This window comes from Notamacropus eugenii, chromosome 5, assembly GCF_028372415.1.
Source record: "Notamacropus eugenii isolate mMacEug1 chromosome 5, mMacEug1.pri_v2, whole genome shotgun sequence".
Taxonomy (NCBI): domain Eukaryota; kingdom Metazoa; phylum Chordata; class Mammalia; order Diprotodontia; family Macropodidae; genus Notamacropus; species Notamacropus eugenii.
This window is the reverse complement of record NC_092876.1, coordinates 95,492,038-95,509,057: the sequence shown is the minus strand read 5'-3', so window position 1 is coordinate 95,509,057 and position 17,020 is coordinate 95,492,038. Positions and strand designations below refer to the sequence as shown.

Genomic DNA, 17,020 nt, shown 5'->3' with positions numbered 1-17,020 from the left:
GAAGAGCCTGGACAAGCTCTTGTTGGGGTATTATAGAAATTTCCTACAGTATTTTGTGTACCATAGGCATTTAATTAGTGTTCATTGAAATGAAAATAAGTAAATGTTATAAGTCAAGATTTGATTTGGTAACCTCCCGGGGGCATCTGTAAGTGCAGTCATTCTGTGACTATGGCCCTGGAGCCTTGTCACCAAATAATAAGGATGATTATAAGGTGTCTGTGAAGAGATCAAAATAGTTTTAAAAGTAGGGAAGTGTGTAGGAGTTGAGAAATCACATGTATTTGGGATGATCAGCAGAAAGCCTCACAAGATAGTGGAATGGTCTTGAGTCCTGAGGAACTGACAAGATTTTGACAGAAGACAGGAGGTAGTTTGTGGTGAGCACCAGACATTGTGCTTACTTACTGAATTGTCACTGACTGTTTCTTATGCCTGGAGTTCTCTCCCTTCTCATCACCATCTCCAGGCTTCCCTGGTTTCCTTAAAGTCTGAGCTAATATCCCATGTTCTGCAAGAAACCTTTCCCAGTGTCTCCTCTTTCAGTGCTTTCCTGGTGAAACATCTCCAGTTTCTCCTTTCTGTGTCTTCTTTCCACATATTTGTTGGCATGTTCTTTCTCTTAGATTGTGAGCTTCTTGAGGACAGGACTCTTTTGTCCTTCTTCATGCCCCCAACCCTTAGCAGACTACCTGGCATACACTAGGCACTAAATAATTTTTATGGAGCTGAAATTTGACTTGAGTGACTTAATATTACGTAGACAGTGGAGGGTAAGTACCTCAATGTATATCTGGGGAAACTGGGAGGATTTAAAGATGGAGAAGTAGGACAGCCTTGAATTGTGGGATGAACTTTGAATTTGTCTGATGGAAAAGACAGAGTTATTGAGGGCTTCTGATCAGGGCTGTGTTATTGTCAAGGTTGTGTTTCAGAAAGCTCAATGAAGCTGAGCTGCAGGCAGGGTTTGGGGGCTTACCTTGGACACCAGCAGCTGTGAGGTGAGGGCAGAGTGAAGGGTAGAACTGCACCTCCCTGTGGTCTCTGGGAACAATGTTGCCCAAAGCATTGTCTCTGAGAGTTTTCCCAAAGGTATCACAGCAGATTTAATCCTGAATATATTTGTACTGTGTTCTGCCTTTAGGTGAAAGAAATAAGTACAGAGAACAAATGAGAAAGAAATTTCAGTTCATGAGGGATAAGAACCATCATCCTATGGAGCATGAACTCTTTGAGCACTGATTCTCGCAACCGCTGCTTCTTCAGGAGCATCGTTACAAACAGAAACACCATGAGCTCCTAGTCCAAGGATGGAAACATGCTGGGGTCATGGAGGAACGAGGAGAGCCCACAGAGATGTCAGCTTTGTTTGATCCTGATGAAAACACAGGCATCCAACCACATACTGTTGTGCTGCAGGGGGCTGCTGGTATTGGGAAGACCACCCTGGCCATCAAAGTGATGTTGGACTGGGCAGAGGGAAAACTCTGCCAGGAGAGGTTTGACTATGTTTTTCTATCTCACTTGCAGAGAACTGAACCCATTAGGAATGAAAGTAATCAGTTTTGCTGATTTAATTGCCAGTGACTGGCCTGGCCCCCAGGCTCCCATGACAAAAATCATGTCCCAGGCAGAGAGACTTCTGTTCATCACTGATGGTTTAGATGAACTGAAATTCACTTGTAATGAGCACAGATATGATCTGTGCAAAGACTGAATGCAGCAGAGGCCAGTGTCCATCCTGCTGAGTAGTTTACTAAGGAAAATGCTGCTTCCTGAAGCCTCCTTTCTGCTCACTAGAAGACTCACTGCTTTGGGAAAATTTAGTCCTTTGTTAGGGAATCCATGTCATGTGGAGATCTTGGGCTTCTCTGTGAGGCAGAGGATGGAGTATTTCTGCAAATTTTTCAGAAATGAGGAATTAGTCAAAAAAGCCCTTAATTTAGTACAAGGTAATGAACTGGATTAAATGCACTTGCCTGAAACAACAAGAGGAGAGAGGTCAAGATCCCATCCAGGCTTTGAAAATGACCACTCCTCTGTACATGTGTTATATCAATTCACTCACACCTGATGACAAGAACTTTATGCCTCAGCACTTGAAGGGCCTTTGTGGCTTGGCTGCTGAGGGGATCTGGCAGATGAAACTGCTGTTTGAAGAGGAGGACCTTAGGAGGCATAACCTAGAGGCAGCTGATGTCTCTGCCTTCTTAGACATGAACATTTTTCAGAAAGACAGTGGCTGTGAAAACTGCTACAGCTTCATTCACTTGAGTTTCCAAGAGTTCTTTGCCACCATGTTCTACGTGATGAGCCCAGATGAAGAAGGGGAGGAGAGCCCTGACTTCTCCATCCCAGATTTCAAAAACCTTCTGCAGGAATATAGGGAGCATGATGCCAGCTTTGTGGTCCTGGTGGTACAATTCTTGTTTGGCTTTCTAAATGCTGAGATAGCAAGTGAGGTGCAGAGGAAGTTCAGATGTAGAATGTCTCTGGAAATTAAGTCACAGTTACTGGGGTGGGTTGAGTGAGAAACAAAAGGAGATAATGTATATTCCTACTTTTCTTATTCTCATTTACCAAATTGGTTTTCTCTCTTTTATGAGACTCATGATGCTGAATTTGTAACACGGGCATTAGTTAACGTCCAAGAAATGAAATTATGTTCTTCCTGTGCCTATGAAGTCCTGATTATAGCTTTCTGCATTAAGCACTGGCCTGGGATACAGAGACTTTCCTCGTGAGTATCTTCTGTTTTCATGTCTTGAAGTGTTTACTAGGCTTTTTACAGATAGATGGAACTATGGCTTTTTCAGTGTTCAGTTTTCAGCTTTGCACATGTGTCTAGCCTAGGTTCTCATTTTTCTTTGGGAATACCGAATTTTGGAACAAAGTGTCCAACAGCAGTCACTGTCACCTTTCCTCCTGTCGATGTAGAAAACTAAGGTGGTGTTCTTTTCCACCATCGATTTGTTCAACCCACTAAAGGCACTCCAGATTGAACTAGTGCTATTAAAGTTGTTTTTGGCATCAAAGAGATTCCTGGGTAGATGCTCCTATATCTTCATATATGCCAGGAAATGAAAAGGAATAGACTGTGTGCAAATTTCTATATCCAACTGATGTTAATGGATATTTGTTTAGGTCACTGAGGTTCAGCAGAATGTCAAGAAGGACAAGGAGCTGGGAGGGAGGCAGTGAGGGGTGGAGTCATGCAAATTTCCAAGTTTGTGGCCAGCAGCTTTCCATTTTTATGCAGGAAAAATCACATCTCTAGTGTCTGCTACAAATGCCCCTTTTCTAGGAGCTCTCAGGAAGTGCTTTCAAAGGAAGTGAATGGCTTTGTGGTATGACTTCTCTGCTTTGAAATCTTTCAGAATATCCATAATTGAAGGTGAAAAGCCAGAAGATTGGAATGGAGGAGAGCAGACTTCATCCCATGGCTAATTTTGTGCCTTTTAATGTTAGAAACCTGCTCATCCTGTCCTTGGCTGGCTTCTGGGACACTCTGTCTTGCAGTAGGGACAATGGGCTCATAAACAACAAAGATGCTCTTGTTTGTTCATGGCAGAATTTCACATGCACCTTCAGCCTCCTCTTCCAGGTTCCAGACTCTGAAATCCCAATGGATGTGGAGAGACCAGGCCAGTACTCACTCAGTAGGGGCCTTTTGATTCTTCTGAGTCTCTTGCACATCGGAGATGGGGCAGCAGGAAGTCATTTTCCTGTTAGAGTAAGCCTTTGCAGTGTGTCACCTTACAGATTCATTAGAAGGCATTTTTCTGGGGGAGAAAAAAGTTGCCTTGAAGAGTCCCTCCCTGGTAGCTTTATTAGAAGCAGCTAGGTAGCTCAGTGGATGTTGTCCTTCGTTTCATTATGTTTGCATTACCAATTAGTTGTTCTCTCTTTTACTTCTTTGAAGTGACTCATGACTGGATTTAACCTTTGACTTTCTGCCAATTATTTCTGTGGTGCAAAACATAAATTCTTTTTCCCTTAATTCTTATGTTTCTCGTGAATCATTAACATTCAGCTATGTTTCCTTGCTCTCTTAGGAATCAACATGATCCTCTGCCCCGTTACGTATTAGTTCAATTTTTTTGGTTGGAATTTAATGCTCACCTTTATTTCTGTCTTTATAAATTCTAAATTCTTTGAACTGCTCAAGCTTAAAGTTTCTGAGTTTTCTTCCTCTTAAGCTCTTTGGTTTCAGTCTTCTCTTCTTATATTCACCTATCACTTTCTGACTCCTTTATTGTTGATGGCAGATTTCATTTATTACCTCTCTACTAAAATAAAAACCTGAAAGAGCTCTACAGCATTAGGTTAGACGCTGGAGATATAAAGGAAAAGGTTCCCAGGGAGAATGATATCATTTTCATATCCTTGAGCTCTTTGTACATTACTTTCCTCCAAAATTCTTTCCAGCTCGGAGAACCTACTCTGAGGGGCATGTCTACAGAAGTTGGAGGTCCACTGTGACATCCAGCTCCCAATGGAATCAGAGTAAAATTATAACTAAGTTTATCTTGGAAAGGGAAAATAAGAAAAAATGGACCCTCAGCAGAGCTTGGGGAAATTTAGAAAAATTATCTTATCCCTTTATCTTGTTGAGGGTTGCGTAGTTTTGGGCTGAATATATTAATAGAAGTCTTAAGAATTTAATTAATCTGTCTTAGCACCAACTCGGGGTGCCATCTCCTTTGTATTGGATTTCCCTGAGAGTGGTTGTTCATCTTCCTATCCCAATAGCAGTTCCTTATTACAAATTCCCCAATTACTGTACCAAACAGAGGGCTCTTGGTTTATAATTTGTTCTCCTCTTATCCTGAAACACTGAGTCCATCATTATAAATTTTGGGCTTCTGTGTATGTTGGATATTAAGGAAACTTTTTTTACTTCCTTAGGTCAGGTTTTCTCTTCCACTCAACCTAACTGATCCAGACATTGATTTCAGTGTTGCCACTGTGCACATGGGGGGTTGAAGTAAGAAGGAGAGGTGGAAAGGTGGTGAGGAGGAAGGAGGTGAGATGAAAGCTAGTACTTGGACTTGTCTCAGATGCACTGATCTTCAGAGTTCCAAGCACCTAATCCCACCTGTTCTTTTCTCTCTGAGAGTTGCTGGAATTTAATATATGACCTTCCATGTTTCCATACAAAATAAGAGGTACACATAGCAATACTGGGAGACAATTTGAGTACCACTGATATCCACAGTAAAGTTCTACTCTCATTTCTCTTTCTAGTTCTTGTGTTTCTTATGTACCTGATGGCATTTGGCAAGATATCTTCTCTTTGGTCTCCATGAATCAGAACCTGAAAGAGCTCCACCTGTTCCCCTCTCGAGTGGAAGATGTACGCATGGACAACCTTTTTGTGGGACTAAGAAATCCACATTGTAAACTTGAAGAACTTAGGTAAATCTCAGCTGGTCCCAGAGCTGGGGTGACTGACTATGTGGGAGTGGGAAAAGTGAGGTAAAGAGCTGAATCTGTAAAAAAAATAAGGTCCTAGGAGGAAAAGACAGGATAGATCAGAATCCAAATGAGTAGAAAAGTAGGACAATGAAAAGAAGAGTGGGAAAGAAGAGGGAAAAGGGACACATGGTCCTTTTCACCACTATTATTTGTTAGTGTTTAAATCATGCACCCATTTTGACTTTATCTTGGTATATGGTGTCAGATGTTGGCCTATGCCTAGTTTCTGCCATACTATGTTCCAGCAGTTCTTATCTAGTTGGATTTCTTATCCTGAAAGCTGCAGCCTTTGGGTTTATGAAATAGTACATTACTCTAGTCATTTGTGTAACTAACCTATTCCACTGATCCACCACTCTTTTTCTTAGACTGTACCAAACAGTTTTGATGATGGTTGCTTTATAATAGAGTTTTAGATGTGGTACTGCTAGGCTGCCATCCTTTTCATTTCTTTTCATCAATTCCCTTAATTCTTTTGTTCTTACAGGATGAATTTGGTTATTGCCTTCTAGCTCCATAAAATAATTTTCGGTAGTTTGATTTATATTGTACTAAATAAGTAAAGAAATTGAGGTAGAATTGTCATTTTTATTATATTAGCTTGACCAACTCCTTAGCAATTGTTATTTTCCAATTATTTAAATCTGACATTACTTGTGTGAAAAGCATTTTTTAATTGTGTTTCTATGGTTCCTGGGTTTTTCTTGGTAAGTAGACTCCCAAATGTTTTATGTTGTCTACCATTACTTTAAATGGAATTTCTCTATCTCTTGCTGTTGGACTTTGTTAGTAATATTTAGAAAAGGTGATGATTTATGTGTGTTTATTTTATATCCTGCAACTTTGCTAAACTTGTTTAGTATTTCATGTAGTTTTTTAGTTGATTCTTTAGGATTCTCTAAGTGTAACATAATATTATCTGCAAAGAGCACTAGTTTGGTTTCTTGATTGCCTATTTAAATTCCTTCAATTTCATTTTCTTCTTGTATTGGTAAAGCTAACATTCCTAGTACAAGTTTGAATAAGAGTGGTGACAAAGGATATCCTTGTTTCCACACTGATATTATTGGAAGTTTCTAGCTTATCCCCATTACACATAATGCTTGCTGATGGTTTTCGATAGATACTACTTATCTTTTTAAGAAAACTCCATTTATTCCTACACTGTGTAATATTTTTAATAGCAATGGCTGCTGTACTGTGTGAAAAGTTTTTTTTTGCATCTATTGAGATATTCATATTATTTCAGCCAATTTTGTTTTTGACTTGGTTAGTTATGCTGATAGTTTTCCTTATATTGAACCATTCCTGCATTCTTGGTATAAATCCTACTGGATCATATAGTGTATTATCCTTATGATATGTTGCTGTACTCTCTTTGTTAATATTTAAAAAAAATTACATCAATATTCATTAAGGTAATTGGTCTATATTTTCTTTCACTGTTTTGAGTCTTCCTGATTTAGGTATAAGCATCACATTTGTATCAGAGAAAGAATATGGTAAGACTTTTTTGTCTATTTTTTTCAAATAGTTTTTATAGTTTTGGAATTAATTGTTCTTTAAGTGTTTGGCAGAATTCACTTGTGAATCCATCTGGCCCTCAAGATTTCTTCTCATGGAGCTTATTTATGGCTTGTTCAATTTCTTTTTTTGAAATGGAGTTATTTTAATATCTTATTTCCTCTTGATTAATCTGGGCAATTTATATTTTTGTAAGTATTGATCCATTTTACTAAGATTGTCAGATTTATTGACATACTGTTGGGCAATATTAGCTACTAATTATTCTTTTAATTTTCTCTTCATTGGTGGTGAATTCACCCTTATAAATTTTGATACTGGTAACTTGGTTTTCTTCTTCTTGTTTTAATCAAATGAACCAAAGGTATATCTATTTCATTGTTTTGTTCCTCATAAAACCAGTTCTCACTTTTACTTATTAGTTAAATAGTTTTCTTTATGTGGATTTTATTAATCTGTCCTTGGATTTTCAGAATTTCTAATTTTGTATTTAATATAAGATTTTTGATTTGTTCATTTTCTAGCATTTTTAATTGCATGCCAATTCATTCATCTCCATTTTCTCTATTTTATCCATGTAAGCATTTAGGGATAAAAAATTTCCCCTAAGAATTGCTTTGACAGTATCCCATAAATTTTGGTGTGTTGTCTATTATTGTCATGCTCTTGGATAAAGTTATTAATTGTTTCTCTGATTTGTTGTTTGATCCACTCCCTCTTTTGAAGTAGATTATTTAGTTTCCAATTAATCTTTAGTCTATCTTCCATGGCCTTTTATTACATGTAGTTTTTATTGCATTATAATCTGAAAAACATGCATCTCCACATTTTTGCATTGGATTTATTGGACTGAGAGGTTTTTCTCCGCTAATACATGGTCAGTTTTTATGTTGGTGCCATATACCTAAGAAAAGAAGGTATATTCCTTTCTAATCACATCCAGTTTTCTGCAGAGGAGTACTAGATCTAACTTTTGAAAAACTTATTCACCTCCTTAACTTCTTTCTTGTTTATTTTGTGGTTAGATGGATCTTGTTCTGAGAGGGTGAGGTTGAGGTCCCCCACTAGTATAGTTTTGTTGTCTGTTTCTTCCTGTGACTCCCTTAACTTTTTCTCTAAGAATCTGAATGCTGTACCACTTGGTCCATATACTTTTAGTATAGATATTACTTCATTTTCTATGGTACCTTTCTAGCTGGATGTTGTTTCCTTCCTCTTCTCTCTGATCTATTTTTACTTTTAATTTTTCTGAGATCAGGTTTGCTACTCTTCCTTTTTTTAAAGTGCCCTTGAAGCATTATATATTTTATGCCAGCATTTTACCTTTACTCTTTGTTTATGTCTCTGCTTCAAATGTGTTTCTTATAAACAACATATTGTAGGATTATGGTTTTTAATCAATTATGTTGTCTGCTTTATGGGCGAGTCCATCACATTCATATTCACGCTTATGATGTTTAATTGTGTCTTTCTCTCCATCCTGTTTTCCCATTCTCTCTCTCTTTTCCTTTCACATGTTACTAATATTTTAATCCTGACCACCTTGTCCCTTAATGTTCCCTCCCTTTGATCAGCCTACCTCCCTTTTCTTGTCCCTTTCCCTTGCTACTTTTGCCCTCCCTTCTACTCTCCCTTTTATTTACCCCTTCCTTTTCTTTTCCCTTTCCCCTCCTACTTCCTACATGTAAGATAGATTTCTATACCCAAAGTGGTCTGTATGTTATATCCTTTTTGAGCCAAATCCGATGAGAATTAAGTTCAAATAATACTTGGCTCTATGCCTTCTCTCCCTCTCTTGTAACAGGTGTTTGTGCCCCTTCATGTGACATAATTAACCCTTTTCTGTTTCTTCCTTTCCTCTTCTCCCAGTACAGTCTTTTTTTCACCCCTTAATTCATTTTCTAAATCATCCCATCAAAGTTCACTTGTGGTTTGTTGTTTGATCCACTCCTTCTTTGGGAGTAGATTATTTAGTTTCCAATTAATCTTTCGTCTGTCTTTCCATGGCTCTTTATTACGTGCAGTTTTCATTGCATTACAATCTGAAAAACTTGCATCTCCACATTTTTGCATTGGATTCATTGGACTCGCAGGTTTTCCTCCTCTAATACATGGTCAGTTTTTATGTTGGTGCCACCCTCTCTCTATGTATACCTCTTTTTAGTGTTGTAATAAAGATACAGTTCTCAAGAGTTACAAGTATCAACTTCCCATGTAGGGATGTAAACATTTTACCCTTTTTCAGTAATATAGTTTTTTCTTTCATATTTACCTTTTTATGACTCTCTGGAATTTTGTATTTGAAGATCTAATTTTTGTTGAGGTCTGGCCTTTTCAAGTGCAAGGTTTAGAAGTCCCCTATTTCATTGCATGTTCATTTTACCTAAAATATTATTCTCAATTCTTCTGAATATTTATTTGATCCTTGGTTGTAATCCAAGTTCCTTTGACTTCTGGGATATCATATTCTAAACCCTCTGATCCTTTAATGTGGAAGCTGCTAGGTCCTGTGTAATCCAGACTGTAGTTCCATGAAATTTATGTTTTTCAAATTCAATAATTTATTTGTTTACAAGTTTCAACATTCACTTTTATAAGTTTTAAATTTTCTCCCTTTCCCTTCACACTCTCTCCCCAAGATGGTATGCAATCATATGTGGTCTGTACATATACATTCCTACTGAATACATTTACACATCAGTCATATTGCATAGAATTATAAAGAATGGGAGAAATCATGAGAAAAAGACAACAAAACACAATGAAACATAAAAAAAGAAAATAGTGTGCTTCATTCTGCATTCTAACTCCATAGTTTTTATCTGACTGTCCATAGCATTTTGCATTGTGAGTCTTTTGGAAATGTAGCTGGCTACATTTCTGAGAACGTCTATCAAAATCAGTCCTCACGTACTGTGGCTGTTCCTGTATATAATGTACTCCAGGTTCTGCTTGCTTCACTCAGCATCAGATCTTTAAAGTCTTTCCATGTTTTTCTGAAGTCTGCCTGTTCGTCGTTTCTTATAGCACTATAGTATTCTATTATACATCATATACCACAACTTGTTCAGCTGCTCCTCAATTGATTGGCCCCCCTCAGTTTCCATTTCTTGGCCACCACAAAGAGAACTGCTATAAATATTTTTATACATGTGAGGCCCTTTCCCATTTTTATGATCTCTTTGGGATATAGTACTAGAAAACGATATTCCTGGGTGAAAGGGTATGCAGATTCTTGTAGCCCTTTGGGTATAGTTCCAAGTTGCTCTGCAGAATGTTTGGATCATCTCATAGCATCAGCAACAGTGAATTAGTGTTCCAGCTCTCTCACATCTTCTCCAACATTTATCATCTTCCTGTTTGTCATGTTAGCCAATCTGATAGGTGTGATATGGTACCTCAGAGTTATTTTCATTTCCATCTCTCTAATCAATAGTGATTTAGAGTGTTTTTTTCATATGATGATTGATAGCTTCAATTTCTTCCTCTGAAAACTGCCCGTTCATATCCTTTGACCATTTCCTAATTGGTGAATGCCTTGTATTTTGGTAAATTCGACACACTTTTCTATGTATTTTAGAAATGAGAGCTTTATCACAGACACTGGGTGTAAAAATTCTTTCCCAGTTCTTTGCTTCCCTCCTAATCTTGGTTGCATTGGATTTGTTTGTGCAAAACCTTTTCAGTTTAATGGAATCAAAACTGTCTATTTTGTACTTCCTAATGTTCATCATATATTTCTCAATTCTCCATAAATCTGACAAATACACTATCCCTTGTTCCTCTAATTTCTTTGTAATATCAACCTTTCTACCTAGATTGTGCACCCATTTGGACTTTTTTTCTTGTCTATGGTGTCAGGCATTGGTCTGCATCCAGTTTCTGCCATACTATTATCTAGTTTTCCCAGCAATTTTTCTCAAACAGTGAGTTCTTATCCCAGAAGCTGGGATCCTTTGCTTTTTGAAGCAATAGCCTGCCACATCCATTGTCTACTGTATCTTGAGTATCTAACCTATTTCACTGATTTATTCCTCTTTTTCTTAGTCAGTACCAAGTGGTTTTAATGATTTCTGTTTTATAATATAATTTGAGATCTGGTAGGACTAGGCCACCTTCCCTAGCATTTCTTTTCATGAGTTCTTTGATATTCTGGACTTTTTGTTCTTCCAGATGAATTTTCATATTATTTGTTCTAGGTTTATAAAGTAGTTATCTGGTAGTTTGATTGGTATGGCACTGAAATTAATTTGGATAAGACTGTCATTTTTATTATATTACCTAGCTTCCCATGAGCAAGTGACGTTTTTCCAATTATTTAGATCCAACTTTATTTGAATGAAAAGTGTTTTGTAAATGTGTTCATGTAATCCCTATGTTTGTTCTGGCAGGATAGGGCAGGATAGGACAGAGAGAAATGTGACTGTTCTTTCACAATGTAACTATTATGGAATTGTTTTGTATGACTACACATGTATGACCTACATTGATTTGCTTATTTTCTTAGTGAGGAAGGGTGGGGAGGGAGAAAGGGAGAAAATATAGAAATCAAAACTTTCATAATGAATGTTAAAAATTGTTTCAGCATACAGCTGGAAAACATGATGTACAACAATGGGGTATAGAAGTCTGTTTTTCCCTGCAGGTAGATAGAGGCTAGGAGGATGGAAGAAGGGAGGATAACATAAAGGAGGGTAGACTGAAGGAAGAAGTGGGTGGGGTGCATGCTGTCCTGTGGTGAGGGTAGGGAGAGATGGGGAGAAAATTTTGAATTCAGATTTTTTTGGAAGTGAATAATAAATTATATAAATAAATTATAAAATAAATTAAAATGAAAAATTATGTATTAAAGTAAAAATAAATTATATATTAAAAAATAAATTATATGTTAAAAAGAAAAACAAAACCAAACCAACAAAAATAGTATTTGGTAGGACTCCTTTGCCAATTTTCCCAAATAGTCTGTATAGTACTGAAATTTATTGTTCTTCAAAAGTTTGATAGAATTTGCATGTGAATACATCTGGCCCTGGAGATTTCTGTCTAGGGAGTTCATTGATGGCTTATTCAATATCTTTTTCTGAGATGCAATTATTTAGGTATTTTACTTCCTCTTCTGTTAATCTGGGCAAATTATAATTATAATTGTGATTGTAAATATTCATCCATTTTACTAAGATTATCAAATTTATGGGCATATAATTGGACAAAATAATTCCTAGTTGTTTTAATTTCCACTTCATTTGTGGTGAATTCACCCTTTTCATTTTTGATAGTAGTCATTTGATCTTCTTCTTTCTTTTTTAAAATCAAGTTAACTAAAGATTGATCAATTTTATTATTTTTTTCGTAAAACCTGTTCTGACTTTATTTTTAATAACTAAGATAATGATAATCTAATAAGTAATAACTATTGAACTAAGGCTCAATAGTTTTCTTAATATCAACTTTATCAGTCTTTCATTTGTTTTTCAGTTTTTCTAACTTGGCATGTAATTAGCTATTTTCAGTTTGTTCTTTTTCTAACCTTTTTAGTTGCATGCCCAATTTATTGATCCTCTCTTTCTCAATTTTATTCATGTAAGCATTTAGAGAAATAAAACTTCCCCTAAGAACTGCTTGTACCACATCCCATAATTTTTGATAAGTTGTCTCATTATTGTCATTCTCTTGAATGAAGTTATTGATTATTTCTGTGATTTGTTGTTTAGCCCACTCATTCTTTAGCATTAAACTATTTAGTTTAGGATTTATCTTTAGCCTACCTTTCTTTGGTTCTTTATTGCATATAATTTTTTTTGCATCATGTTCTAAAAGGATGAATTGATCATTCGGGCCTTTCTGCATAGGATTGTGAGGCTTTTATCATTTATTCCATGGGCAATTTTTGTGTATGTACCAATCACCATGAGAAAAATGTATATTCCTTTCTATCCCTATTCAGTTTTCTCCAGAGGTCTACTATATCTACCTTTTTCTGAAGTTCTATTCATCTCCTTAACTGCTTCTTTGTTTGAGGTTAGACTTGTCAAGTTCAGAGAGGGGGAGTTTGAGGTCCCCCACTAGTATAGATTTGCTGTATATTTCATCCAGTAATTCACTTAACTTCTTTAAGAATTTGGATGCTATATCACTTGGTGCATATATGTTTAGTAATGATATTAATCCATTGTCTATGGTACCTTTTAGCAGGATATAATTTCCTTCTTGACGTCTTTTGATTAAATCTATTTTGACTTTTGCTTTGTCTGAGATTAGGATAGCTACCCCTGCTTTTTTTTTTTTTTACTTCAGCTGAAGCATAATATAGTCTCCTCCAGTCTTTTACATTTACCCTTTGTACATCCCCATGTTTCAAAAGTGTTTCTTGTAAACATCCTATTGTAGGATTACAGTTTTTAATTCATTTTGCTATTGGCTTCCATTATATGAGAGAATGCAATCCAGTCATATTCACAGTTATCATTATTATCTTTGTCTCTCTGTCCAGTCTATTCTGCCACCATTAATGATCTAATTTCTCCCTTCTCCCTTCCCTTCCTCAAAAGATGTTTTCTTTTGATCACCACCTCCCTCAATATTCCCTCCCTTCTATGAACTCCCCTCCCTTTTTTCTTTTTCCCTCAGTACTTCTTCCTCTCTTCTTTTCTTCTCTTCTTCCCTCCTTTTTTCCCCCTTTCCCCTCCTAGTGCTTATAGGGTAAGTTGTATTTCTGCCCTTAACAGAGTATGTTTTTCCCACCTTGAACCAAATCTGCTGAGAGTAAAGCTCAAACAATACTCATCTTCCTTCCTTTTATCCCTCTACTATAATATGTATTTGTGTCTCTTCATGTGATGTAGTTTACCTTTTTGTGCCTCCTCTTACCCTCTTCTAATATTAAAATCCCTTTGTGCTCCTCAATTAGGTTTTTTTTTTATCACATCTTCTACCTATATGTATCTCTTAAATGTCAGAATAAATATACCATTCTCTAGATTAACAAGTGTTATCTTTCCATATAGGGATATAAATGGCTTACCCTTATTGAATAACAAGATTTTTTCCCTTTGTTTTTATGGCTCTCTTGAATCTTGTACTTAAAGATCATATTTTCCATTGACCTCTGGCCTTTTCATCAGGAAGGTCTGGAAGTCCGTTATTTCACTGAGTTTCTGTATCCTTGCCTGAAAGATTATGTTCAGATTTCCTGGGTAGTTGATCCTTAGTTTTAGTCCAAACTCCTTAACCTTATGGGGTACCATATTCCAATCCTTTTGATCTTTTAATGTAGAAGCTGCAAGGTCCTGTGTGATCCTGACTGTGGTTCTGTGATATTTGAGTTGTTTTTTTCTGGTTGCTTGCTGTACTTTCTCCTTGATCTGATAATTCTGGCATTTGGCACCAATATTCTTTTGATTTTTCATTTTGGGATCTCTTTCTGGAGGGGAATCAGTGGATTTTTTTGATGATTACTTTTACCTTCTTGTTCTAGCACCTTGCGGCAGTTTTCCTTCATGATTTCTTGGAAGATGCTGTCCAGGCTCTTTTTTTCATCATGGCATTTCAGTAGACCAATAATTCTTAGGTTATCTCTCCTAACTCTATGTTCCAGGTCAATGTTTCCAAAGAGATATTTTACATTTTCTTATATTTTTTCATTTTTTAGATCTTGTTTGCCAGATTCTTGATACCTCATAGAGTCATTCGCTTCTACTTATCCAATTCTAACTTTCATTGAATTGTATTTTTCAGCTAACTTTTGTATCTCCTAACCCATTTGACCAATTTTACTTTTTAAAGATTTATTTTCTTCAGTTAATTTTTTTCCATTTTGTCTATTTTATTTGTAAAAGAATTGGTCAAATTATCTTCTGCCTCTCTCCTTTCGCTTTTGAAATTCTCCTTGAACTCTTCCAAGAATAGCTTTTGGGTTTGAGACTAGTTCATATTCCCTTTTGCAGTTTCAGATGTGGATTCAGTGTCAGTGTTGTCCTCTTCTGAGTTCCTATTTTGATCTTCCCTTCCCCACAGTAAGATTCTATGGTCTTTGCTTTTGTAGTTTGTTTCTTGTTCGTTGTGATTGCCTTTATCCTGGCTTTTAAAGTGAATCTAGCTTCTGGGGCATGGTGGCTGTGTCCGTAAGTACCCCAACATACAAAGAGGGACCTCATACCACAGGGTCTTAGATCTGCATTCATTAAGGCAAAGGCAAATTTTGAGGGGTTAACAATAACTTTAATCAAGCACATGTATAAATCCTTTTTTCAAGCACATGTCATTCATCTAGTTCAGGGGAATCAACACCCTGAACCCCAGAGTAATCAGCAGGCATTGCTTCTTCTGCCTGACCATAAGAAAACAGACAGGTACAGCAATCTGATCATTTACCAGAGAGGGAAGCAGGACATGTGGGTTCTCAAAGCTGGTGGGCTCCTTAAGACAACTTCCTATCTCATCCTCCTCTAGCATTCAAACCTTCTTACTAAAATTAAGCCCCAAAGTAAAATCTCACCCACGGAGTATTTGCAAAGCCAGAGGGCATCCCAAGCCTTGGGAACCAGTGCCTCATTAACAAAAGCTCTGGATGTTCTTACAGATCTTCCCTCATGAAACTCCCCTTAATATGCAGGCCCAATCACATTACTCAATCAGAGGCACTTTCAGTAAAACAACAACAACAAAAGATTCTAATTTGATTGGCGTTCCAGGGGCTCTGTACCAAGTATTTTGTGCTTTTGGATATCAACCTCATGACTTTGTTTTGCCTTCTGTGGCTTCTGGTTCTGTCAGCTAAGAGCTCAGTACTGCTACAGCTCACCTGGTGCTGAGCTGGAGGTAGCTCAAGTCTTTCAGAGTTTACCTTGAATCTCACAGTCTGAGGTGTAGGGGTATAGTGCTCTGCTCCTGGAAGTCTCCTCCTCTCCTAGGGCTGCACTGGAGCCCAGGTGCTGGTCGATCAAGATCAGCACTGGTTTTTTCTGATTCCCCTGACTGTGGGAAGGCACACGTGGGATCTTGGTCTTGGAACTTACCAGCTCCACTCCCCTGAGAGTCAGGCTCTACTCCTGATCTGCTGAGGTAGGGCTTGGTGGATACTTCTGGGCCTGCCCTAATCCCCTTCATCCACAGCAGGAGGGACCTTTCCCTTGGATCTTCCCAACCTCCTAACATAGAAAAGTGTTGTACCCCTTCTGCTAGCTCCAGTAATCCAGGATTTTTCTTGGGATAATATTCTCTGAGTGTTTCAAGGTCAATAAGGGGAGATGAAAGCATTTACGGTTTACTTTGCCATCTTGGCTCCTGGAAGTTCAAGTAGGTGGCTTTCAAACATTTAGTCTGTGGGCTGATAGCCTCAGGAACAGCTGCTGCAGTTGCTGCAGGCCCTATCATCCAGCTCTACCAGAATCCCATCTTATGCTGAGAGCTTTGGGAATCATCACTACTCTGGTGATTCAGTCTACCAGGGGCCACTCCTGCTCCTCTCTTGTTGGCTGTAGACCTGCACATTCTGTGCTGTCCAATCCTGGTATTACAGATTCTTCCCATTGATCTTTCAGATTCTTTTGGGTTGGAAATCTGCCACACTCTTTTCTCCTAGTGGATTCTGCCACTCTTAAATTTGTATAGATTCCCTTTTTAGAGGTATCTGAATGAATTTTTGGGAGACCTTGGCTGAGTCCCTTCCTTCACTCTGCCACCTTGGCTTACCCTAGTTCCATGATATTTTAACTGTTTCTTTCTGCTTCTTGCAATATTTTCTCCTTAACCTTTTAATTCTGGAATTTGACTACAACATTCTTTTGATTTTTTATTTTGGGTTTCTTTTAGGAGGTGATCAGCAGATTCTTTCCATGACTATTTTGCCCTCTGCTTTTAGGACCTCAGAATTGTTTTCCTTTATAATTTCTTGAAGGGTTCTTTCCCAGTTCTCTTTTTGATCATGGCTTTCATGTAGACCAATAATTATTAAATTATCTTTCCTGGGTTTTTTTTCCAAGTCAGTTGTTTTTTCAATGAGATATTTTACATTTCCTTC

The 17,020-nt window shown here is 37.3% G+C and overlaps 2 protein-coding genes across 3 annotated transcripts in view; both read left to right on the top strand.

Annotated features, from left to right (window-relative positions):
* LOC140504873 (NACHT, LRR and PYD domains-containing protein 3-like) overlaps positions 1 to 17,020 on the top strand; it is a 396,422-nt gene that overhangs the window by 245,360 nt on the left and 134,042 nt on the right. The window lies entirely within an intron of this gene.
* Positions 1,753 to 12,701, top strand: LOC140504872 (NACHT, LRR and PYD domains-containing protein 12-like). The gene is made up of 3 exons (XM_072610237.1): positions 1,753 to 2,417; positions 2,607 to 2,740; positions 5,248 to 12,701. The coding sequence occupies exons 1-3, from the start codon at positions 1,956 to 1,958 to the stop codon at positions 5,420 to 5,422; spliced, it is 771 nt and encodes a 256-aa protein (XP_072466338.1). The 5' UTR covers positions 1,753 to 1,955; the 3' UTR covers positions 5,423 to 12,701.